This window comes from Scyliorhinus torazame, chromosome 21 (assembly GCF_047496885.1).
Source record: "Scyliorhinus torazame isolate Kashiwa2021f chromosome 21, sScyTor2.1, whole genome shotgun sequence".
Lineage (NCBI taxonomy): Eukaryota > Metazoa > Chordata > Chondrichthyes > Carcharhiniformes > Scyliorhinidae > Scyliorhinus > Scyliorhinus torazame.
This window is the reverse complement of record NC_092727.1, coordinates 50,133,876-50,160,148: the sequence shown is the minus strand read 5'-3', so window position 1 is coordinate 50,160,148 and position 26,273 is coordinate 50,133,876. Positions and strand designations below refer to the sequence as shown.

Genomic DNA, 26,273 nt, shown 5'->3' with positions numbered 1-26,273 from the left:
AGTTTAGAGGGATGTGAGGTCATATAATTGCAACATACAAGATTCCGAAACGGTTTGATAGGACGAATACTGAGGGCTTGTTTCCTCTGACTGGGGAATTTAGGACATGGGCACAGTCTCAGGATAAGGGGACTGCGGTAAGAGATTTCTTCATTCGGTTATGAATCTTTATCCTCTATCCCCAGAGGGTTGTGGATGCTCCATCATTGAATATAGTTAAGATTGAAATAGACGGACTTCCGGTTGCGGCTATGCAGAGCTAAGTCGCACATTCGGCAGCTCCTGCAAAAAAACAAACTTTTGGGCTCTTTTCAGGGCCCCCAACGGCATTTTTTCGACGTTTCCCACTGGGAAGGAGAGTACAATAGTTCCCTGACAGTATATGGCTTTTACCAGGAGCGGGGCGACTGAAAGAGTGGTGGTGGACCCGAAGAAGGTACGAGGGAAGAAGAACAAAATAGCGGTGGGCGGGGACCAGGCAGCGTGGATGCAGCGGGCGCAGGAGCAACAGGAGGTTATCCAGCGCTGCTTCAGGGAGATTAAAGCGGACCTGCTAGAGCCGATGAAGGCTTCTATTGATAAGCTGCTGGAGACACAGACGGCCCAGGGGGTGGCGATCCGCGAGGCCTGACAAAAGATCTCCGACAACGAGGACAAGATCTTAGGCCTGGCGGTAAAGGTGGAGGCGCACGAGGTGCTCCACAACAAATGGCAGGACCAGTTCGAGGAGATGGAGAATCGGTCGAGGCAGAAGAACTTGCAGATTTTGGGCCTTCCGGAGGGGCTGGATGTGGGGGCCTATGTGGTCACCATGTTGAACTCGCTGATGTGAGCGGGGTCCTTCCAGGGGCCCCTGGAGCTGGAAAGGGCCCATAGAGTGCTGGCGAGGAGGCAAAAGGCTAACGAGCCTCCGCGGGCGGTGCTGGTGCGGTTTCATCGGTTCGTCGATTGGGAGTGTGTGCTCAGGTGGGCCAAGAAGGAGAGGAGCAGCAGGTGGGAGAAGGCGGAGGTTCGACTATACCAGGACTGGAGTGCGGAGGTGGCGAAGAGGAGGGCCGGGGACAATCGAGCGAAGGCGGTGCTGCACAGGAAGGGGGTGACGTTTGGCATGTTGCAGCCGGCGTGACTGTGGGTCACCTACAAGGATCGTCACCATTATTTGGAGGGGCCGGGGCCGGGGCCGGGAAGCGAGGGTTGTTTCCCGCGCTTGGGATGCATCAGCTTCGGAAGCGAGACGCAGCTAGGGAGATCGGGGTAGTTGAGGATGGGAGGGAGTGTGGTGCGGAGTGGGGTTGGCATCAATGGAGTCTTCAGGGACTTTTATGAGGAATTGTATCGGTCCGAGCCCCCACTGGAGGAGGGAGGGATGGGCCGCTTTCTGGACCAATTGAGGTTTCCGAAGGTTTAGGAGGGACTGGTGGCAGGATTGGGGACCCCGATTGGGTTGGAGGAGCTGACCAAAGGGATAGGGTGCATGCAGGCGGGGAAGGCAATGGGGCCAGACGGTTTCCCGGTCGGATTCTATAAAAAATACATGGACCTGTTGGGCCCGTTGCTAGTTAGGACCTTCAATGAGGCAAGGGAGGGGGGGGGGGGCTTTGCCCCCGACGATGCCCCGGGCACTGATTTCCTTGATCCTGAAGCGGGACAAGGATCCCCTGCAGTGTGGGTCTTACAGGCCTATTTCGTTGCTAAACGTGGATGCCAAGGTGCTGGCGAAGATCTTAGCCATGAGGATTGAGGACTGTGTGCCGCAGGTCATCCACGAAGACCAGACTGGGTTCGTGAAAGGGAGGCAGTTGAACGCGAATGTGCGGAGGCTTCTGAGCGTTATCATGATGCCGGCGAGGGAGGGGGAGGCGAAGATAGTGGTGGCGATGGACGCTGAGAAAGCCTTTGATAGGGTAGAGTGGGGGTATCTGTGGGAGGTGCTGAAGAGGTTTGGGTTTGGGGAGGGGTTTGTCAGGTGGGTTAGGCTGTTGTATGAGGTCCCGATGGCGAGTGTGGCCACGAACAGAAGGAGGTCTGAGTACTTTCGGTTTCACTGGGGGACGAGGCAGGGGTGTCCCCTGTCCCCCCTGCTCTTCGCACTGGCGATTGAACCCCTGGCTATGGCACTGAGGGAGTCGAGGAACTGGAGGGGGTTGGTGCGGGGTGGGGAGGAGCATAGGGTGTCGCTCTATGCGGACAACATGCTGCTATATGTGGCGGACCCGGTGGGGGGAATGCCAGAGGTAATGAGGATCCTCCGGGAATTCGGGGATTTCTTGGGGTACAAGCTCAACATGGGGAAGAGCGAGCTGTTCCTGGTTCACCCAGGGGACCAGGAGAGTGGGATTGGCGAGTTCCCACTAAAAAGGACGGAGAGGAGCTTCAGGTATTTGGGGGTCCAGGTGGCCAGGAGCTGGGGGGCCCTGCGTAGGCTTAATTTCACAAGGCTGGTGGAGCAAATGGAGGAGGCGTTCAAGAGGTGGGACGCATTGCCGCTGTCCTTGGCGGGTAGAGTGCAGTCAGTCAAAATGACGGTGCTCCCAAGGTTTTTGTTCCTGTTCCAGTGCCTCCCCGTGTTTATCCTGAAGGCCTTTTTTAGGTGGGTCAACAGGAGCACAATGGGGTTTGTGTGGCGCAAGGGACTCCGAGGGTGAGAAGGGTGTTCCTGGAGCGGAGTAGAGATAGGGGGGGCTGGCGCTGCCCAACCTCTGTGGGTACTACTGGGCCGCCAATGCGACGATGGTGCGCAAGTGGGTGATGGAGGGGGAGGGGGCTGCATGGAAGAGGCTGGAGACAGCGTCTTGTTTGGGTACGAGTCTGGGGGCGCTGGCAACGGCGCCGCTGCCGCTCCCTCCAAGGAGGTATACCACGAGCCCGGTAGTGGCGGCTGCCCTCAAAATCTGGGGGCATTGGAGGCGGCACAGGGGGGAAGTTGGGGCCTCGGTGTGGACCCCAATACGTGGGAACCACCGGTTCGTCCCAGGGAGAACAGATGGTGGGTTTTCGGGGTGACACAGGGCAGGGATACGAAGGTTGGGAGACCTGTTTGTGGACGGGAAGTTCGCGAGCCTGGGTGAGCTGGAGGAGAGGTATGGGCTCCCCCCGGGGAACACCTTCAGATACTTACAGGTAAGGGTGTTTGCCAGGCGGCAGGTGGTGGCATTCCCACGGCTGCTGCCATGCACAGTACAGGACAGGGTGCTCTCGGTGGGGTGGGTGGGAGTGGGGAAGATCTCGGAAGCTTACCAGGTGATGCAGGAGGAGGAGGAGGCCTCTGTGGTGGAGGTGAAAGGTAAGTGGGAGGAGGAGTTGGGAGAGGAGATCAAGGAAGGGACGTGGGCAGATGCCCTAGGGAGGGTGAACTCTTCCTCTTTGTGTGCGAGGCTTAGCCTCATAAAGTTTAAGGTGCTGCACAGGGCACATATGACGAGGACAAGGATGGGCCGGTTCTTTGGGGGCGAGGACAGGTGTGTTAGGTGCTTGGGGAGCCCAGCGATTCACACCCATATGTTCTGGGCATGTCCAGCGCTGGAGGAATTTTGGAGGGGTGTAGCGAGGACCGTGTCGAGGGTGGTAGGTTCCAGGGTCAAGCCGGGCTGGGGGCTCACAATATTTGGGGTGGCAGAGGAGCCGGGAGTGCAGGAGGTGAAAGAGGCCGGTATTCTGGATTTTGCGTCCCTGGTAGCCCGGCAGAGGATTCTTCTTCAGTGGAAGGATGCGAGGCCCCCAAGCGTGGAATCCTAGATCAACAATATGGCGGGATTTATTAAGTTGGAGAGGGTGAAATTCGCCTTGAGAGGGTCGGTACAAGGGTTCTTTAGGTGGTGGCAACCGTTCTTAGACTTCCTGGCAGAACGGTAGACATTGGTCAATGGCAGCAGCAACTCTGGGGGGGGGGGGTTTACTTTATTTTTTTGTTTCTGTTTATTTACACTGGGGGGTCTGAGGGGGTGTATATATTTGCTATGTTTGCTTTGTGTTAAGTCGGGGTGTTAATTTATTATTTATGTACAGGGGGGAGGGGGGTATGGAGGGTTGCTTTTTGGACTGTGTTTTGTACTTAACCCTGTTGGGTTCCTTTTTCATTTTGTTCCTGATATTCTGTGAAAACCTTAATAAAAATTTTTTTTTTTTTTAAAGTTTGAAATAGACGGATTTTTTTGATGCCTCCGGGAATTGAGGGAAACTGAAGTTGAAGATCGGGCATTATTGTATTGAATGGCAGAGCAGGTTTGAGGAGATGTATGGTCTCTTCTTGCATTCATATGTTCTTAATTCCCTCTGCCTATCCACAACGCCCTCCTCATCTTTTCCCCCCATAAAGTCAAGCCTGTGGGCACCCCTCTCCGGCTCTGTGATTGAAGCCATTGTCTGAACACAAATTGTAACAGCACTGATAGAGCCCTATAGGATAGCATAATTCTACATTCTGTATATGTCCTTTTACTACCTTCTGCATCCTCCATATTGCATAATCTGCTCTTAAGCTACTGACTTGTTTTTCTCCCTCATCAAATTTATAATTCTAATGTTACATTTCTGAAGAGTTCTGGCACATGTAGAAAGAAATCTGCTTCTACCATCAATGAGGCTTCTCACACAGATGACACAAGGAGAGTTCTGTTCTGCTCAAATAAAGGTTTTTTTTGTTTCAGTGGCTCTATAGCCCTGTGCAATCAGGTACTAGGTAGGGAGAGAAACAGTGTTCACTTTAGAGACCTGGTACAGATGGCAGAGTTTGTGAGGTTTCATCTGGGTGCGAAGGAGAGGCAGGCAAAGAAAAACCTTCTTGAGGTGAGGTGATTGGGCAGCTCTATTGGCAAGGTTGTTGGGGAAAAAGATAGGCCCTTGTTGGGGCGATAAGAGAGGAGCGTAAAGCACACTTTCCTCTGTTGGACATGGAGTGACAGCCACTGCCATAAAACCGACATCTTCCAGCTGTGCCTCAGCAAGAGAATTGGGAAATGTATGGAGATCAACAAAAGCTCCAAATGTAAAAATCTGAAATGATAAAACGGGTCAGTTAGCATCTGGAAAAAAATGGTTTTGCTGTTTGTGAAGGTGGCTTCGTGAAAACTAACAAAAAATATACTTTTTGCTACCTGCAGATAACCTACTGGCTGATGGAAAATGGGTTTCGAGTTCTTATTGCGGCTTGTGACACTTTCCGAGCTGGAGCTGTAGAGCAGCTCCGGACCCACACTCGCCGTCTGAACACACTGCACCCGCCTGAGGAACACAACGGTCAAAGTATGGTCCAACTCTTTGAGAGGGGATATGGAAAGGATGCTGCTGGAATTGCAATGGAAGCTATTGCATTTGGTAATTTTTGAAAAAGTTACTGCATGAGGCCCTTCGGGGTACTTCATTTTCTTTATTGAGATGTTTCGAGAGAATGTGATGTACTCCATAAGTTTCTTTCTGGTCCACTTTGTGCGATCTACGGAGTTATTTTTGCCTCACTCTGGCCCTTGAGATTGATAGTACAGAACCTGCATGTGGTGTACATGCTAAAACAAGACTGGGATTGTGGTCACTTTGGCGAGGTTCCGGACTCTTGGAAGCCATGGTTTCCACAAGTGTAGTAAATCCCATTGAATAGAATACAAGGGCTTTTTTCAGTATATTTCCAGATACTCTGGGAGAGAAATGGTAATCTTTGTCGAATTGAGTTATGCATCTTATTTTTTTAACATGTTAATATAGCACCCATTACACCAAAGACATCTTCAAGCATACAGCTATGTCAACTGAGCACTGTTAGTACCTAGCAAAGGGCCTGAGTCCTGGGCTCTCCGGCATCAGTCCACGATCTACAAAGCACCAGTCAGGATTGTGATGGAATACTCTCCAGTCACCTTGATGACTGCAGTTCCAGCAACACACTCGAAGCACAACGCCATCCAAGACAAAATAACCTATTTGATCACCCCACCCACCGCCTTAAACATTCACTGCCCCCACCACCAGCTCAGTGATAGCAGTATGTACCATCGACACGATGCACTGCAATGCAACAACTCCCAAAGACTCATTCAGCAGCACCTTTCTTAAGACCATGAGATGGAAGAGCAGAAGTCAATCGGGTCTGCTTTCCCCATTTAAATGAGATTGTGATTAGTCTGATATGATGATCCTCAACTCTATTTTCTTGCTTTATCCCTATAAACCCTAGATTCCCTTATTAATTAAAAATCTGTCTTCCAAAAGTGTGACCACTACCACCGGGAAGAACGAGAGCAACAGACAAATGGGAAACACCACAAGTGCCCCACCAGACCTCTCACCATCCTGACTTGGAACTATGTCACTGTTTCTTCATGCGCCATGGGTCATGGAACCTGCTCCCTAACATGGGTCACTCCAACACATGGACTGCAGTGCTTTACGCATCATCTTTAGGGCAATTAGAGTAAGGAATCCTTGCCAATGATACTCCAATCCCATGAGTGAATAAAAACAACATTGATTAATTAAAACTATGAAGCTTTCCCAAGCTCTGGGCAGTACAGTCCAAACACCACAACACAGCTGCAGAATCAGAATTGTGCTCCATGTTTGAATTGTTCCAATGCAGAGCTGATGCAACAATTAGCTTCTTGTCTTATTTCCTTCACTGCAATAAGAGATAATGGAAGGATGGTAATAAGGGTGGCTACCACAATATGAATTTGCCTTTTGAAATTTGAAAAAGATAATAATCTAATTATCTTTATTATTGTCACAAGTAGGCTTACATTAACACTGCAATGAAGTTGCTGTGAAAATCCCCTAGTCGCCACATTCTGGCGCCTGTTCGGGTAAACACGGAGAATTCAGAATGTCCAATTCACCTAACAAGCACGGCTTTTGGGACCTGTGGGAGGAAACCCACGCAAACTGGGAGAACGTGCAGACTTCGCAAAGACAGTGACCCAAGTGGGAATCTAACCTGGGACCCTGGTGCTGTGAAGCAACAGTGCTAACCACTGTGCTACCATGCCGCCACGCCCCTTGCATCAGCTGTCATGCTCGAACCTGTTTGCTTGAAGTTGGGTTGAGAACTCGTGTGCTCAATTCAGTTTAAACCTCCAGGTCCAGCTCTAAATAAAAATTTAAAGTGCATGTTTCTCCCACAGCTCGGAATCAGGATTTTGATGTGGTGCTGGTGGACACGGCAGGCCGAATGCAGGACAATACCCCATTAATGACTGCCCTTGCCAAACTCATCACCATTAATGCACCAGATCTGGTGCTTTTTGTCGGTGAAGCATTGGTGGGGAACGAGGCTGTGGATCAGTTGGTGAGTATCAGCTGCTGCTCAGTCCCTGATGAAAGTTCCATTGTGTACAACATGCCAGGAATACTCCACTCCTTTAAACTCTTGAATGTGGACTTTTGGCAACGGGTTGTGGCAGCTCGCATGGGCCCATTCTGAGACATTTTCCCAGAAAGAAAGAAATTGACAGCTGCCTCCCACACCCAGCAACCGTTGGAGCATCCAACAATTTCTGAAATCTTTCCAAAATGCTTGCCTCCATTACTGTACCCAAAGGTGATTTCTGAGTAGATAGTCTGGTAATATATCCTCAGTAGTGGGGAGGTCTCATTACAGGGAAGTCATGGTTATGTTACTAAACGATCAGAGGGGATTTACAAAACAAAAGTCAGACAAACTTGTGTTTCCACTTTCTGGCCTTTATCAAAGCTGGGAGAAGTTAGGGATTTAATAGTTTTCAAGCAAGTAGAGAGGAAGAGGAAAGAGGAGGGTTTATGGAAAGGTTTATGGTTAGGTGGTAGGCAGGAGTGATTGATTAAACGATGAGCATGGTCTGAGGCAAAAGGGTAAAGTTATGGGGCAATTCAAAACAAAAAGGGGTCTGGATGAAGTTTAAATGTGGCTGAACAGCTGTTGAGAGATTTTTGACATTGGAGCTCATTGCAGTAATGGGCAGAAGTTCAGTTCCGTCTTGAGTATCCGTAAGTCGGACAGCTAGTTATGCAGCAAATTGGTGTGATTGATATCAGAGTAGCAAACTTTTAATTTATACGTTGCATCTTGAAGGTAAACGTACTGAGGTACTGGTATGTATGAGATGCAATCAAGTTGTGTTTGTGGCCGAGCTTTATAGGGTGAACAGTAACTATGAAACAGGCTCACGGGTAACACCTTGCGCCCCTTGGGTCACTTATTTGATGTTTGGTGGTGTTAGATAATTTTGCCTTCCCTGGTTTTCTTCAGCAGTGTGACTGTATATCTGCTCCCAGGTGCTAAAGGGTGCGCTTGGCACTGATCCTGACTTGAGGACCATTTTCTTCCAGGAGTGTTAAGCATTTAACCTCTGAAGAGCGTAATCCCCATGCCCACATTGTGCAGCTTCATTGGTTGCATTTCTTCCTTCCTCACTATACTGCCATCCAGTTTCGCACTATCAGTGAGGCTGAGAGACTTAAACTTAGCCTACAGCTGCCTGCAGTGTGAATTGGGAGGAGAAACTGATTTAAAGACCCACTTGAAACTGGTTCTCATAGAGTTCCCAAGTCCTGGTTAAATGAGCATCAGTGGGCCAAATTTCAATGTATGCTTCTAATGTGATGCACGTAACTCAGCATCTCTGATTACTTACACTGCCAGTGAAAGTCTAATACCTATTACTGCTGTCCCTCGACAAACCTATATCCCAGAATTATCAAGACAGACCTGAACTCCCCAGTATGGTTCCTCAGTGTGATAGTGATGGACCTGCACTCAACTGCTATACCCCAGTGTAGCCAGCATCTGTTAATTGCAGTGCTATACAGCAGTTTCTCGAGTCAGTGTAAGTTTGGAAGAACCAAACCTAGAATTGGCCTCCCATGTATTTCCACAGTAAAAAGTTCACATGCTTTACTCCAATCCATTAACCCTGCGCAGACTGTCTGCAGCAGCAGCTTGTGTTCTGTACTGACTGTGTCTTTCTCTTCCCTTTCTCAGGTAAAGTTTAACCAGGCTCTGGCTGACCATTCAATGGCTGAAAAACCACGGCTGATTGATGGCATTGTTCTGACTAAATTCGATACAATTGATGATAAGGTATACTCTAGTACTTAGTGAACCCCTGTTCACCTTGCGTAGCCTGGCTAGAATTCAGTACAACTGCAGTGAGATTTAGCAGATTTGTTTGTTTACTTTCTTTTGTGCAAATGCCCCACAACTAAGGTCTTTTGTAACTGGCCATTTTGATTCATGTTGGTTGATGAGTACAATCATTTTAAACTTTGACCAGGACAGTAGATGGGATCTGCGTATGTTCATTCGAAAACGTTATACATACAGATTCTGAAGTACAACAGCTGCTGAGTAGTCTTTCCACATGATTGAGTCTTGCCACTGCCAGTAATGAAAACCTACATCATGACATTTCTCTGTCATCCAAACCAAATTCCAGTCGGACTGAAGGTCTTCCAGACTCTTTCAACTTGTCCATTACTTGAGTGAAAACAGACAATTTGCCACCAGTTTGACATTTGAAAATCAGGATCAAGAAAATATTGTTTTATTGTTTCGTCCCCTTTCTACATCTCCACAAGACCAGAAGCTCCTTTTTTCAATGGTGCTGAAATAGGGTTGTAAATTGTTAATTTGTAGTTTGGAATTGGGCTGAGGTGTTTTTTTTCAGACCTTTACATTTGGCCCACAGAGCTCCATTCTAGACATAATAAAATAAATGGGCTCTGAAGAAAAGGTTTGGAATGTTGGGCTTTGTGGCTGAGTAATGATGACTCTATTTCCAATAATATATCATACTCACTCATGGTCGGAGAAAGGAGTAACTGATCTACATCGGAGCAGGAGGTGACCATCTGATCCCATCAAACTTGTTCCACCATTCAATAAGATTATGGCTGATGTACAACTCCTAACTCCATACAATCAAGTGGTAGTGAGCAAATAGTTGAAGCTGTTGGGTCCATTGGTCCTGATGAACTTCATTCTAGGGTCTTAAATGAAGTAGATAGTGAGATAGTTGATGTAAAGGTTTTAATTTTCCAAAATTTCCTAAAATTGGGGACAGTTCTATTAGATTGGAAAGAACATAAGATCTAGGAGTAGGCCATCTGGCCCCTCGAGCCTGCTCCGCCATTCAATGAGAACATGGCTGATCTTTTTTGGACTCAGCTCCACTTTCAAGCCCGAACCCCACAACACTTAATCCCTTTATTCTTCAAAAAACTATCTATCTTTATCTTAAAAACATTTAATGAAGGAGCCTCTACTGCTTCACTGGGCAAGGAATTCCATAGATTCACAACCCTTTGAATGAAGAAGTTCCTCCTAAGATCAGTCCTAAATCTACTTCCCCTTATTTTGAGGCAATGCCCCCTAGTTCTGCTTTCACCTGCCAGTGAAAACAACCTGCCAGCATCTATCCTATCTATTCCCTTCATAATTTTATATGTTTCTATAAGATCCCCCCCCTCATCCTTCTAAATTCCAACGAGTACAGTCCCAGTCTACTCAAACTCTCCTCGTAATCCAACCCCTTCGGGTCTGGGATTAATCTAGTGAATCTCCTCTGCACACTCTCCAGTGCCAGTATGTCCTTTCTCAGGCAAGGAGACCAAAACTGAACACCATACTCCAGGTGTGGGGGCCTCACTAACACCTTATACAATTGCAGCATAACCTCCCTAGTCTTGAACTCCATCCCTCTAGCAATGAAGGACAAAATTCCATTTGCCTTCTTAATCACCTGTTGCACCTGTAAAACCAACTTTTTGCGACTCATGCACTAGCACACCCAAGTCTCTCTGCACAGCGGCATGTTTTAATATTTTATCATTTAAATAATAATCCCTTTTGCTATTATTCCTACCAAAATGGATAACCTCACATTTGCCAACATTGTATTCCATCTGCCAGACCCTAGCCCATTCACTTAGCCTATCCAAATCCCTCTGCAGACTTCCGGTATCCTCTGCACTTTTTGCTTTACCACTCATCTTAGTGTCGCCGGCAAACTTGGACACATTGCCCTTGGTCCCCAACTCCAAATCATCTAGGTAAATTGTGAACAATTGTGGGCCCAACACTGAACCCTGAGGGACACCACTAGCTACTGATTGCCAACCAGAGAAACACCCATTAATCCCCACTCTTTGCTTTCTATTAATTAACCAATCCTCTATCCATGCTACTACTTTCCCCTTAATGCCATGCATCTTTATTGTTATATCTTTATCGTTATAGTAGGACACGTGGATAAAGGTAATTAGGCAGGGTCAACATAATTTTGTGAGGGAATCATATTTAACCAAGTTTATGAAGTTCTTTGACGAACTAATATGCTGTGATAAAGGGGAACCAGTGGATGTGCTGTACTTGGATTTATAGAAGGCGTTTGATATGGTGCCATATTAAAAGTTATTGCAGGGAAAAAAGCTCATGGTGTAGGGGTAACATTTAGGCATGGATAGAAGATTGGCAAGCTCACAGGAAACCGGGTAGTCATAAATGGGTCTTTTTCTGATTGGTAGGATGTAATGAGTGGTTTGCAACAGGCATCAGTACTAGGCCTCAAACTACATGTATATCAATAACTTGATGAGGGGACTGAAGGTATGGTTACTAAATTTGCTGATGGAACAAATATAGGTAGGAAAGTAAGTTGTGAAGAGGGCATAAGGAGGCTATAAAGGAATATAGATAGGTTCAGCGAGTTGACAAAGACCTGGCAAATGGAGTATAATGTGAGATTGTCCATTTTGGCAGTAAGAATTTTAAAAACATATCATCTAAATTGTGAGAGATTGTCAGGTATCCTAGGGCATGGATCACCATGTTAGTGTGCCGGTACAACAAATAAATAGGTAAGCTATGAGAATGTTGTTCATTGCAAGGGCTATTGAATACAGAAGTAGATGTTCTGTTTCAATTATACAAGGCATTGGTGAGACCACTGGAGTATTTGTTTTTTTTAATAAATTTAGAGTACCCAATTATTATTTTTCCAATTAAGGGGCAATTTAGTGTGGCCAATCCACCTAACCTGCACATCTTTGGGTTGTGGTGGTAAAACCCACAGACACGGGGAGAATGTGCGACCACTGGAGTATTGTGTACACTTTCAGAAGGATGTAAATGTGCCAGAAGCAGTTGGGAGGTTTACTTGACTCATACCAGGAATGGGAGTTGTTTAATGAAGAACGGTCGGACAGGCTAGGCATGTATTGAAACGTAAGATCCTGGGGGATTTTGACAGTGGAGGCAATCTCCAATTGTGGGAGAATCTAGAACTACGGGGTCACGATCCAAAAAGAAAAATTAGGAGTTGTCAAAGACTGAGAGAATATTTTTTTCTAAAGGTAATGAGTATCTGGAACTCCCGTCTTCAAAAGGCGGTGGAAGCAGTCTTTGAATATTTTTAAGGCAGAGATAGTTAGGTGGGTGAAGGTTGAACATTTTTAAGGCAGAGATGGATAAGTGGGTGAAGGTTATCAGCGATAGGTGGGAATGTGGAGTTGAGGCTGCAAAAGATGGAGTCATGATCCTATTGAATGGCAGAGCACTGTCAAGTGGACATCTACTTGCCTTTAATTTGTATGTTCATGTGCTTACCTTTGCTACATACTCTTTGGTTAACAAAAATCTCCCAGTCTGTTCGAACAACTGATCTAGCATCAATTGCCATTTGTAGGTGAGGGCTCCAAATGTTACCAGCCTTTATAGCTAGAAGCATTTCCTAATGAACTTGCTCTGATTTTCAGACTTTGTGTCCTCATCTGCAGAAATAGTTCTGTCTCTCTATCATATATTGTTCATAACTTTGAAATGTTAATTCAGATCACCCCTTGGCCTGCTAAATTCCAGCAAATACAACAATACAACCCTCGTTTGTTTATTCTCTTGTAGCTTAACACTTAAGAGGATGTAATACCTGGAGTCCCAAGGCCAATCTATCCTTCCTAAAGTGTGTCTCAATATTTCCGGTGTGCTCTATTCAGGACTTTGTATGGCTGTAGCATAAATTCTACCATCTCGTCCTCTGGATATGAAGACCAGTATTCCATTAGACTTTGATATTTTCTGTACCTCTTCTGTGACATTTTAATCATATACTTTTGGACTCCCAATCCTTTTAGACCTCCACTGTTTCTAGCTTTTCACCATTTTAGAAAGTCCCTTGTCCTATCCCTTAACTCAAACATTGGATGACTTCAAATTTGCCTACCTTGAAATCTATTTGCCATAATGCATGAACTCCATCTGATTGCTCCCACCACTGGTGCCAAATTAGTACCCACTTCTGTTGTACAGGTATTGTCCATTCACTTAAGCTAATATTTACAGGCATTTTTTCTTGTTTCAGGTTGGTGCTGCCATTTCTATGACCTACATTACTGGCCAACCAATAGTCTTTGTTGGAACTGGACAGACCTACAATGACCTGCGCAGCCTCAATGCCAAGGCTGTCGTTAGTGCTCTGATGAAGGCCTAAATACCTGCTTTTCACTACTGTCTTAATACAACCCAACTGCCACTGAATTGTCCTCCTTCAACCCATCCTGATTTCTCCCTGCATATTGGAGGATTGCTGTTGAATATTTTGTGGCATTACCTGTTCAAATTGCAACATTTCCAGCATCTGTCTGCTGCAAACCCCTCCAACATGCTTTTTAAAATACAGAACTCTACCACCTCATCACCGATGGAGAATACAGATCCACTGCTTTCCTTTTATATAAAAAAAGTCTTTTAATTCTTAGTGCAATAAAGTTCAGTCCTGGCTGCCTATGAATTAGAAAAATTGTAAAGAGAATTTATTAAATAAAGCTGCTATCATTGTCAGCTGTGGCCTTTGTCAGCTGTTGTGTCTGGTTTTTTTCTAAAGAGTTCCTGATTTTGGCCAGTGTATGGTACAGCTAGCCCCTGTTTCTCTGGATTTAGAAGGTACAACATTTTAGTTTACTTTTCTCTATGGTGCTGAATAAGACACTGTTTTCCAACAGTAATGTGCTAGAACTTCAGGGCAATTCAGTCAAGAGGGATACCCACATGGAACATCTCCCTTTCAGAAACTTGCATTTCCAGATTTTATATGATTCATTGCCAGATGTTCTGATTCCACTGAAGCTAGCTAGTTCTCTGTGCAGGCTTCCTCCTAGTCAACTACCCACTCACCCTGCTGTTACCAAGAACATCTACTTGTTTGAAAGTTGCCATCAATATTATTCTTGAAATTGTTTCACAAGCGGACAGCCCTTGAATAACTCCGTACCAGGCTTGTCCTCTGACTTGACCAGAGTGTATAGTCGACTGTTTAAAATCTTGCCCTGTCCTAACTTCTGAAACAGGCAAGAAATTTCAGGAGATAGAATGGTATTGTGCTGGTTTATTTTTTAGGAAAACCTTACAGCAGAAAGGCCCACTTCATCTGACCTGAGCCAACTAATAATCTTTATTAGTGTCACAAGTAGGCTTACATTAACACTGCTATAATATAATGCCGTGGGGGTTTTTGGGACCGCTGCTGGTAAGGACCTTCAGTGAAGCAAAGGAGTAGGGAGTACCTCCCCCCCCCCCCCCCCCCCCCCAACGGTGTCCCAGGCATCGATCTCCCTCACCATAAAACAGGATAAGAATCTGGACAATTGTGGATCGTATAGGCAGATCTCCCTGTTAAATGTGGATGCCAAGCTATCAGCAAAAACTTGGCCACAAGAATAGAGGACTGCATCCCAGGGGTAATAGGGGAGGACTAGACGGGGTGGCACTTGGTGACCAACATTAGGAGATTGCTTAATGTTATGATGCCTCCAGAGGGGCGAGGTTGAGGTGGTGGTGGCCATGGATGCAGAGAAGGCCTTTGACGGATGGAGTTTTTTGTTTGGGTTGTGGAGGTGAAACCCACGCAAACAGTGGGAGAATGTGCAAACTCCACGGACAGTGGACCAGAGCCGGGATCGAACCTGGGACATCAGCATCATGAGGCAGCAGTGCTAACTACCATGGAGTGGGAATACTTTTTTAAGGTCTCCCAACTCTTCCTCCCACTTTGCTTTGATCCCTTCCAGTGGTGCCTTCTCTTCCAAAATAGCCCTGCAAACCGCTGACACTACCCACTTCTCCAGTCCCCCTGTCGTCAGCACCTCCTCCAGCAATGTGAAAGCCGGCTCCGCCAGGAAGCTCTGTGTCTCCTTTCAGGCAAAATCTCAAACCTGCATGTATCGAAACATTTCCCCCTGCTCCAGCCCATACTTCGCTTCCAGCCCTTTCAGTCCTGCAAACCGACTTCTAAGAAACAAATCTTTTAGTGTCTTAATCCCCTTCTCCCATTTCCGAAAATTTCCATCCCACCTCCCTGGCTCAAATCTGTGGATCCCCCAAATCGGCATTTTGCTTGACCCTGCTCCCAACCCGAAGTGTTGGCGAAATTGCCTCCAAATTCTCAATGAAGCTATTACCAGACTCCGAGTATTTCCCTGGGGCTATTGGGAGTGGTGCTGTTGCTAGTGCTTTCAATCCCGACCCCCTGCACAAACTCGCCTCCATTCTGACCCACTGGGAATCAACCCCTCTAACCCAGCTCCGCACATTCGCCGCCCAGTGGTTATACATCAGGTTCGGAAGACCCAAACCCCCTGCCTGCCTTCCCCTCTGCAGCAGCACCTTTCTAACTGGCCACCTGGAGTGGGAATACTTATGGGAGGTCCTGGGGTGGTTTGGGTTCGGTTCCTATACCAGGCATGAGTAGCAAGCATGCGGATGAATTGGGTGAGATCGGACTACTTCAGGTTGTACTGGGCGATGAGGCAGAGATGTCCACTTTCCCCACTGTTGTTTGCCTTGGCTATAGAGCCATTGGCATGGAGCGTCGAGGGTCTGGCAGGGGATAGTACCGGGACGTTTGAAAACAGGGTCTCGCTTCACGCGGATGAGCTGCTTCTACATATCGGATCCGCTGGGGGGAATTGGAGGAATTCAGCCGGTTTTCATATTACAAATTGAATATGGGTAAGAGTGAGGTCTTTGCGATCCAGGCGAGGGGGCAGAAGAGATTGGGTGAGATGCTGTTCAAGTTGGTGGGAGGGAGCTTTCAATATTTGAGTATCCAGGTGGTGCGGGAGTGGGAACAGCTGCATAAACTAAATTTAAGTTGGTTGGTAGATCAGGTGGGGGGTGCACTCCCATTGTCATTGGTGGGGTGAGTGCAGCAGGTTAAAATGACGGCCCTACCGCGGTTTCGGTTTGTTTTCCAGAGCCTCCCAATTTTTATTCCCAAGACGTTCTTCAAAAAGGTGAATGCAGAGATCCCAGGATTTGTTTGGGCAGCTAAAACCCCGTGGGTGAAAAAGTTCCTGCGGGGGAGGGGGGGGCTGGCCCTCTCGAATTTTGTTAACTAATACTGGGTGGTGCATATTGCGATGGTCAGGAAGTGGGGGAGGGGTGGCATGTAAGGACACTAGTTTGGGGGCACTTCACAGCACCTCTGCCATTCTCGCCGGCTCGGTACTCCACCAGCACAGTAGTAGTGGCAGCCATGAGGGTTTGGGAACAGTGGAGGCAGCATATCGGTTTAGAGGGGGGACCGGTGCGGGCACCGATATGTGATAACCACCGGTTCACTCTGGGGTGGGGTTTCAGAGGTGGCAGCAATCGAGAGATTTGGGGATCTCTTTATTGAAGAGGGTTTCCCCGAGTCTGGATTTTACTAGGTGGAGGGACTCGGAGCCCCTGAAGTTGGGCGTGTGGGTTAGCAACATGGTGGGGTTTCTCAGACTAGAGAAAATCAAATTCGCCTTGAGGGGTTCACTCAGAGGTTGCAGCCGTTTATCGAGAAGAATTAAGCTGTCAGCAGGGGGAGGCATGGGAGAGACGGGTATGGGCAGGGGTGGTTGGGGGAAGGTGTCACCGTGTGTAAGCCATGTTGGCTGGGGTTTGTGCTCGGGGGTGGAGGGGTAGGATTGTTGGTTATATTGTTGTGGAAAATTGTTATAATTATAAATGCCTCGGGGTAGCAAGGTGGCGCAGTGGGTTAGCACTGCTGCCTCATGGCGCCGAGGTCGCAGGTTCGATTCAGGCTCTGGGTCACTGTCCGCGTGGAGTTTGCACATTTTCCCCGTGTTTGCGTGGGTTTCGCCCCCACAACCCAAAAATGTGCAAGCTAGGTGGATTGGCCACGCTAAAATTGCCCCTTAATTGGAAAGAAAATGAATTGGGTACTCTAAAATTTAAATAAATAAATTTTTTTAAATGCCTCAATAAAATATTTTCTTAAAAAAAATATAATGCACGGTAGCACAGTGGGTAGCACTGTTCTTCACAGCTGCAGGGTCCCATGTTCAATTCCCAACTTGAGTCACTGAGGAGTGAGTCTGCATTACCCTGATGCTGGTGGAATTTGAATTCATTTAATAAATCTGGAATATCAAGATAGTTGCAGTAATGGTCACCATGACAACCAAGATCTATTTGTGTTAGAACCCATCTGGTTCATGGATGTACTTTAGGGAAGGAAATATGCTGTCCTTACCTGGTCTGGCCCACGTGACTCCAGACCCCAAGCAATATGACAGCCTCTTAAATACTCCGACATGGCACCTAGCAAGCCACTCAGTTAAGAGAAATTAGGGACAGGGAACAACATGCTGACAGCAATAAATTTAAAATCAAAATTTATTTCGGTGCAATCTGATAGTTAGATTGGAATGGATGGATTTGGGTGCAAGTTACAATTATGCCATCCTGTCATATTAGATCTTTCTTACTCTTCTCGATAAAACTAGCTTCTGGTCAAGTTTCTTCACAAAAATTCATGAAATAGCCATGGGAATTTGTGGCAGTAGACCGTGTTTTAATATGCGACTCATTGTTCACGTTGCCTGGCTGAGCATCAGAATATCAAAAGAGTCATATCATTAATGATTTTTAATGATAAAATAATCTGTACAGAAGTCAGTCATTAACAGTACAAAATTTCTACATCAAACTGGAACTGTACAATTGCAGGAGTCTGTTGATGGAAGTCTATAAAATCCAGCTCACTTTAATGAGCAAAATAACCAAAAGGAGAGATCAGCGAGTTTAAAAACAAAAGTTTGACTTAGAAGAGAAGAAAATGGGAGTGTTTGCAGTACAGCAAGTTGGGTCATTCCTTTCATTGTGTGCTCTCACTCTGTCAGTGCAGCTAACAAGCTTTGGCATCCTCAGCGGCTGTCAGTTACTGTGCACCATCGTATCCATGACTAGGTTGTGTTCAACAGTCAGTCTTCTGAAAGGCAAATACTCATCTTCCCAGCTTTATCTCCTCATCTGTTTCCATTCTCTGGCCTGGGCAAGAGAACAGGTCATGGTTGAGCAAGCAGCTCAAACAGTTCATGATACATACAATCCATAACATACATTTTACCTGTACAGATGTGGGCTGGATTGAGCTTTAGGAAGTTAACCTGCAATCGGAAATTTGCAGAGCATCAGATAGAGACTAGACCGTGCAAGTCGGGTGTGGGGGGGAAGAGAAAGAGAGAGACAGAGAGAGAGAGAAGAGAATAAAAATGCTTCTAATAATATTGGAGTCTCAAAAGGCAATATTCTTATGTTATAATTTTTGACAGTATGTGGGTGTCGCTGGCAAGAGCAGCATTTATTGCTCATCCCCAACTGCCCTCGAGAAAGTGGTGGTGAGCAGTCTTCTTCAACTGCTGCAACCCATGTGGTGTAGGTACGCCCACAGTGCTGTAGGGAGGGATTTCCAGGATTTTGACCCAACGACACAGTGAAGGAGCACTGATATATTTCGAAGTCAAAATGGTGAGTGACTTGAAGGGGATCACTTCTTCCCATTGCTGTCCCAAATAGCTGACCCCCATTCTTCCCAGCTGACCCCCAACCCTGAACTTCCCAGCCAGGAGAAACATCTTCCCTACACCACTATGCCAAGCTCCCTCTCTCCCATCATGGTGCCCTCCACCCCCCTCCCCCTCAAATCCACATGTTTCACTAGTCGTCTATGAAACTTCGCTGCACGTCCCCGAAGCAAGTACATCCCTTCCAGCCAAGGTGACTTAAATTGTACACAGTACTTTAGGTGCAGTCCCACATTATCCACAGCAAAGCTGTTCCATTCGAAAAAAAATCTTTAAGCCCTGCAACAAAGGCCAACAAACCACCCAACTCTCCCAACTGCCTGCTGTCACCGTACTGTACATCAACCCTCTGTTCCCTGTGCACAAGGACATCCAGGTCTCCCGCCCCTCCACCCTGACACTAATACAGCCCAGTCTCCCACTATTCGTGCTTGGCAAATCGACTAGAATTCTTTGAAGATGTAACTAATAGAGTTGACCAGGAAGAGCCGGTGGATGTAGTTTATTTGGACCTCCAGAAGGCTTTCAACGAGGTCTCATAACAGATCAATATGTAAAATTAAAGTGCATGGGATTACGGGTAGTGCCTTGAGATGGATAGAAAGCTGATTAGCAGACAGGAAGCAAGAAGTTGGGAATAAATGGGTCTTTTCCTGATTGGCAGGCAGTGACTAGTGGGGTACCACAGGGATCTGTGCTAGGGTTTGAGTATAGCGAGAGGGTTTGAGTATAGAAATAGAGATGTTTTACAGAAATTGTATAGGGTATTGGTGAGGCCACACCTAGCGTATTGTGTGCAGTTTTGGTGTCCTTATTTGAGGAAGGATGTTCTTGCGATGGAGTGCAGTGAAGGTTTACCAGGCTCATTCCTGGGATGGCAGGACTGCCATATGAGGAGTTTAGAGGGGGGATTTTGTAGAAACTTATAAAATTCTAACAGTATTAGACAGGGTAGATACAGAAAGAATGTTCGCAATGTTGGGGGAGTCCAAAACTAGGGGTTATAGTTTGAAGATAAGGGGCAAACCATTTAGGACTGAGGTGAGGAGAAATTTCTTCACCCAGAGAGTGGTGAATCTGTGGAATTCGCTACCACAGAAAGTACTTGAGGCCCAAACGTTGTGTAATTTCAAGGATTTAGATGCAGCTCTTGGGGCTAAAGGGATCAGGGTTTTGAACTTGATGATCAGCCATGATCATAATGAATGGTGGAGCAGGCTCGCAAGGCTGAATGGCCTCCTCCTGCTATTTTCAATGCTTCGATGTTTATTCAAAAAGTACTCCACTTCTCCATTGTTTTTCCCCATTAAAGTGGACGATTTCACACTTCTGACATGTCCGGCCCTCTCATCCAGTACCCCTTGCAAGTCCCCCACATCACCTCCCCACCAGCTGACTCTGATACAACACAATTATAAATAACCAAGGCTTTGTGCACACCCCATCAGATGTTGGGCAGATGTTTCCCCTGGCTGGGATCTAAAATTAATGATCACAGTCTCAGAACAAGGGATCAACCATTTAGGGACTGAAGTAAAGAGAGATACAAAGTTCTCTCTCGCAGAGAACTATGGCTGCTCAATTGTTGAATATATTCAAAACACAGATTGATAGGTTTTTGATTATAGAAGGAATTAAAGAATAATGCAGGAAGATTGAGCTGATCCTAATGTACAGTGCAGCAGACCAGAGCAGTCAACCCCCCCCCCCCCCTCCAGGATTTTCAAAAAATAACCTTTAGATTAAAAAAGAGAACAGAACTATTGTTCAGATCCCCATAGGTCAGGACAAAGAAATGTCAATCTCCGAGGATCCATGGGCAGCATGGTAGCACAGTGGTTAGCACTGTTGCTTCACAGTGCCAAGGACCCGGGTTCGATTCCCGGCTTGGGTCACTGTCTGCGGAGTCTGCACGTTCTCCCCGTGTCTGCGTGGGTTTCTTCCGGGTGCTCCGGGTTCCTCCCACAATCCAAAGATGTGCAAGTTAGGTGGATTGGTCACACTAAATTGCCCTGTAGTGTCCAAATGTTAGGTGGGATTGCTGAGTTATGGGGATAGGGTGGAGGTGTGCACTTAGAATGCTCTTTCAGGGAACTTCCGGGTGCGGCTATGCAGAGCTAGGTCGCATATTCGGCAGCTCCCGCTTGGAACGGACTTTTGGGCTCTTTTACAGGGCCCCCACGGCATTTGTTTGACATTTCCCGGTGTGGGAAGAAGGCTGCAGCATTCCCCTGACAGTGTCCCCCAGGAATGTTATGTCTTTTGGCTACCAGACCCGGCAGAAACAGTAAAGGATTTGGCTGTAACTGCAGGATAAACAGAGCCTCTTCCAGCATGCAGGCGGGGGAAGGGCAAGCTTAAAGCTGCAATCTGACTAGACTCTATCAAAGGTGAATTCTAGCAGCAGAGGGAACAACTGTGAAAAGATCTACCAAGGCCATTGAAGAAGCAGGGTCGAGGCTTCTGGTGGCGGCCATGGAGGAGTAGGTCGCGCATTCGGCAGCTCCCGTCTGGAACCGACTCTCAGACCTTTTTCAGGAGTTTCCATAGACTTTTTGGGGCAGACTGGTGAAGCAAACACTGCCAACTTCTATGAAACGGACCAGAAGTGTAACGGCCAAAGGAGCGGCACTGGAGCAACGGGAGAAGCGATGGAAAGAAAACAAAATGGCGGCGGCCAGGGACAAAGGGGAGCTGCAGGAGTTCATCAAGCGCTGCTTCGAGGAGCAGCGCGAGGAGATGCGCAAAGAGATGTTGGCGCCTATGCTTTCGGCAATTGAAGGACTCGGGATCACGCAGAAGGCCCACGAAGCTAAGATCCAGGAGGTACAGAAAAGAGTCAGTCAGAACGAGGACGAGCTCATGGGCCTGGCGGTGAGAGTGGAGCAGAACGAGGCGCTACACAAGAGGTGGGCGGGAAGACTCGAAGACCTGGAGAACAGGTCGAGGAGAAAGAATCTGCGAATCCTGGGTCTCCCTGAGGGAGTGGAGGGGGCTGATGCCGGGGCATACGCAAGCATGATGCTCGAGGCGATGATGGGCACGAAGGCCCCTTCGAGGCCGCTGGAGTTGGACTGGGCACATCGGGTGCTGGCGAAGAAGCCCCAGGCAAATGAGACGCCAAGGGCGATGGTGGTGAGGTTCCACCGGTTCACGGACAGAGAGTGGGTCCTGAGATGGGCCAAGAAGGAGCGGAGCAGTAAGTGGGACAATGCAGAGATCAGAATATACCCGGACTGGAGCACAGAGGTTGCAAAGCGGAGAGCGGGTTTCAACCGGGCCAAAGCGGCGTTGTACCGGAAATAAGTGAAATTCGGAATGCTGCAGCCAGCGCGACTGTGGGTCACATACAAGGGCCAACACTATTACTTCGAAACGCCTGAAGAGTGGATCTTTGTACAAGCCGAAAAGTTGGACTCTAACTGAGGGTTTGTGAGGGTGGGGGGGATGTTTTGGGGTTTGATGTGTGATGGTTGTTGTATATAGGGGGTCAATCACGCACAGGAAATGCTACATGGGCTGGGGGAAGAGAGACAAGGCCGCGACAGGAGCTGCGCCAGAGGGGGCGGAGCGGGCTTTGGAAAGTGCGTGTTTTTTTCCCGCGCGCAGGAAGAAAGGCGTGAAGGGGAACGAAGGAATGCATATGGATTGGGAGACTCCCACGCGGGGAGGTCAATGGGACGGCGGGGGAAGCCGGGGTCAGCAGGCGTCAGCTGACTTACGGGAGAGACATGGGGGGAGCAAAAAAGCTAGACAGGGGTCTAGCCGGGGGGGGGGGGGGGGGGGGGGGGGGTTGCTGCTGCACTGGCCGAAAGGGAATGGGACACAGAAGAGGTGGGGGACTGGAGGGTGAGGGAGGCGTGGACATGGGACTGGCCCAGAAAAGGAGATGGCTAGTCGGCAGGGCGTGGGGGGTGCGAGAGCCCCTCCAATCCGGCTGATAACGTGGAAGGTGAGGGGCCTGAATGGGCCGGTGAAGGGGGCTTGAGTGTTCGCGCACTTAAAGGGACTGAAGGCGGACGTGGCCATGCTCCAAGAGACACATCTGAAGGTGGCGGACCAGGTCAGGTTAAGAAAGGGATGGGTAGGACAGGTATTCCACTCGGGACTGGGCGTGAAGAATAGAGGGGTGGCAATATTGGTGGGAAAGCGGGTGTCATTTGAGGACAAGACTATTGTAGCGGACAATGGAGGGCGATATGTAATGGTGAGCGGTAGGCTGCAAGGGACGTGGGTGGTGTTGGTAAACGTATACGCCCCGAACTGGGATGATGCAGGATTCATGAAGCGCATGTTGGGGCGCATTCCGGACCTGGAGATAGGAGGCCTGATAATGGGAGGGGACTTCAATACAGTGTTGGACCCAGCACTGGACCGCTCCAAATCAAGGACTGGAAAGAGGCTGGCGGCGGCCAAGGTACTTAGGGGGTTTATGGATCAGATGGGGGGAGTGGACCCATGGCGGTTTGCAAGGCCGCAGGCCAGGGAATTTTCTTTCTTCTCCCATGTACACAAAGCCTACTCCCGGATAGATTTCTTTGTTCTGGGTAGGGCGCTCATCCCGAGGGTGGAGGGGACGGAGTATTCGGCTATAGCCGTTTCGGACCATGCCCCGCACTGGGTGGAACTGGAGCTGGGAGAGGAGAGGGACCAACGCCCGTTGTGGCGGCTGGATGTGGGACTGCTGGCGGGCGAGGTGGTGTGTGGGAAGGTAAGGGGGTGTATCGAAAGGTACTTGGAGGCCAATGACAACGGGGAGGTGTGGGTGGGGGTGGTATGGGAGGCGTTGAAGGCGGTGATCAGGGGAGAGCTCATTTCCATTAGGGCTCATAGGGAGAAGACAGAGGGTATGGAAAGGGAGAGGTTAGTGGGGGAGATTTTGAGAGTGGACAGGAGATACGCAGAGGCCCCAGAGGAAAGATTACTTGGGGAAAGACGACGGCTCCAGACGGAGTTTGACCTGTTGACCACAGGGAAGGCGGAGGCACAGTGGAGGAAAGTGCAGGGGGCGACCTACGAGTATGGGGAAAAGGCTAGTCGGATGCTGGCACACCAGCTCCATAAGAGGATGGCAGCGAGGGAAATAGGGGGAGTCAAAGATGGAAGGGGAGCCACGGTTCGGTGTGCGACGAAAATAAACGAGGTATTCAAGGCCTTTTATGAAGAGCTGTACAGATCCCAGCCCCCAGCGGGGGAAGTGGGGATGAGACGATTCCTAGATCAGCTGAGATTCCCGAGGGTGGAGGAGCAAGAGGTGGCTGGTTTGGGGGCACCAATTGGGTTGGAGGAGCTGAGCAAGGGTTTGGGGAGCATGCAGGATGCAGGCCTTGGGGAAAGGCCCCGGGACCGGACGGATTCCCGGTGGGGTTCTACAGGACGTACGCAGACCTGTTGGCCCCGCTACTGGTGAGGACCTTTAATGAGGCAAGAGAGGAGGGGACCCTGCCCCCGACAATGTCGGAAGCGACAATTTCTTTGATCCTAAAGCGGGACAAGGACCCACTGCAATGTGGATCGTACAGGCCGATCTCGCTCCTCAATGTGGATGCAAAGTTGCTGGCAAAAGTGCTGGCCACGAGGATCGAGGACTGTGTCCCGGGGGTAATCCACGAGGACCAGACGGGATTTGTAAAGGGCAGGCAACTAAACACCAATGTGCGGCAGCTCTTAAACGTGATAATGATGCCATCGGAGGAGGGAGAGGCGGAGATAGTGGCAGCTATGGACGCGGAGAAGGCCTTTGACCGAGTAGAGTGGGAGTACCTCTGGGAGGTGCTGCGTAGGTTTGGGTTCGGGGTAGGGTTTATCAATTGGGTTAAGCTCCTTTACAGAGCGCCGATGGCGAGTGTAGTGACGAACCAGCGGAGGTCGGAGTACTTTCGACTGTACCGAGGGACGAGGCAGGGGTGCCCCCTGTCCCCCCTGTTGTTCGCATTGGCGATCGAACCATTGGCCATGTCATTGAGGGAGTCTAAGAAATGGAGGGGGGTGGTCCGAGGGGGAGAAGAGCATCGGGTGTCGCTATATGCGGATGACCTGTTGCTGTACGTGGCGGATCCAATGGAGGGGATGGTGGAGGTCATGCAGACTCTAAGGGAGTTTGGGGAGTTTTCGGGATATAAGCACAATGTAGGGAAGAGTGAGCTCTTTGTATTACAGGCGGGGGACCAAGAAAGAGAGATAGGGGACCTACCGCTGAGGAGGGCGGAGGGGAGCTTTCGGTATCTGGGGATCCAGATAGCCAGGAGTTTGGGGACCCTACATAAACTGAATCTGACGAGGTTGGTGGAGCAAATGGAGGAGGATTTCAAAAGATGGGACATGTTACCGCTCTCGCTGGCAGGTAGAGTGCTGTCGGTCAAAATGGTTGTCCGAGGTTTCTGTTTCTGTTTCAGTGCCTTCCCATCGTGATCACTAAGGCCTTTTTTAAGAGAGTAGGCAGGAGTATTATGGGGTTTGTGTGGGCGAATAAGACCCCGAGAGTAAGGAGAGGGTTCCTGGAACGCAGTAGGGACCGAAGAGGGTTGGCTGCCAAACCTGGGGAGCTACTACTGGGCAGCAAATGTGGCGATGATCCGCAAGTGGGTTATGGAGGGAGAGGGGACGGCATGGAAGAGGATGGAGATGGCGTCATGTAAAGGAACGAGCCTGGGGGCGTTGGTGACGGCACCGCTGCTGCTCTCGCGGACAAAGTATACCACGAGCCCGGTGGTGGCGGCAACGCTAAGGATCTGGGGCCAGTGGAGACAGCACCGGGGTGCAATGGGAGCATCGGTGTGGTCCCCGATCAGGGGTAACCACCGGTTTGTCCCGGGGAAGATGGACGGGGGGTTCTAGAGCTGGCATCAGGCGGGGATTGGAAGAATGGGGGACCTGTTCATCGACGGGACGTTTGCGAGCCTAGGGGCACTGGAGGAGAAGTTCGAGTTACCCCCGGGAAATGCCTTTAGATATATGCAGGTGAGGGCTTTTGTGAGGCGACAGGTGAGGGAATTCCCGTTGCTCCCGGCACAAGAAGTTCAAGATAGGGTGATCTCGGGTGTATGGGTCGGGGAGGGCAAGGTGTCGGAAATATACCAGGAGTTGAAAGAGGGGGAAGCGCTGGTAGAAGAGTTGAAGGGTAAATGGGAGGAGGAGCTGGGGGAGGAGATCAAGGAAGGTCTGTGGGCTGATGCCCTAGGTAGGGTTAATTCCTACTCCTCGTGTGCCAGGCTCAGCCTGATACAATTTAAGGTGGTCCACAGGGCGCACTTGACGAGGGCGAGGTTGAGTAGGTTCTTTGGGGTAGAGGACAGATGTGGAAGGTGCTTCGGGAGCCCGGCGAACCATGTCCATATGTTTTGGTCGTGCCCGGCACTGGAGGGGTTCTGGAGAGGAGTGGCGGGAGCAATATCTCAGGTGGTGAAAGTCCGGGTCAAGCCAAGCTGGGGGCTAGCAATATTTGGAGTAGTGGACGA

General features: G+C 48.7%; 2 protein-coding genes across 6 annotated transcripts in view; one reads left to right on the top strand and one right to left on the bottom strand.

Moving 5' to 3' along the window:
- The window catches only part of srpra (SRP receptor subunit alpha), a 79,757-nt gene extending 65,959 nt beyond the window's left edge, over positions 1 to 13,798 (top strand). The window contains 4 exon segments of the mRNA XM_072486788.1: positions 5,100 to 5,313; positions 7,110 to 7,273; positions 8,945 to 9,043; positions 13,320 to 13,798. Of these exon segments, the coding sequence (XP_072342889.1) occupies positions 5,100 to 5,313; positions 7,110 to 7,273; positions 8,945 to 9,043; positions 13,320 to 13,448 (606 nt within the window). The 3' untranslated portion in view covers positions 13,449 to 13,798.
- A 3,801-nt stretch (positions 13,799 to 17,599) lies between these two features.
- The window catches only part of fam118b (family with sequence similarity 118 member B), a 72,490-nt gene continuing 63,816 nt past the window's right edge, over positions 17,600 to 26,273 (bottom strand). For all 5 annotated transcript variants that reach the window (XM_072486783.1, XM_072486787.1, XM_072486784.1 and 2 more), the window contains one exon: positions 17,600 to 18,280. In XM_072486783.1, coding sequence (XP_072342884.1) covers positions 18,251 to 18,280 — 30 coding nt within the window. In that variant the 3' untranslated portion in view covers positions 17,600 to 18,250. The remainder of the gene's footprint in view (positions 18,281 to 26,273) is intronic.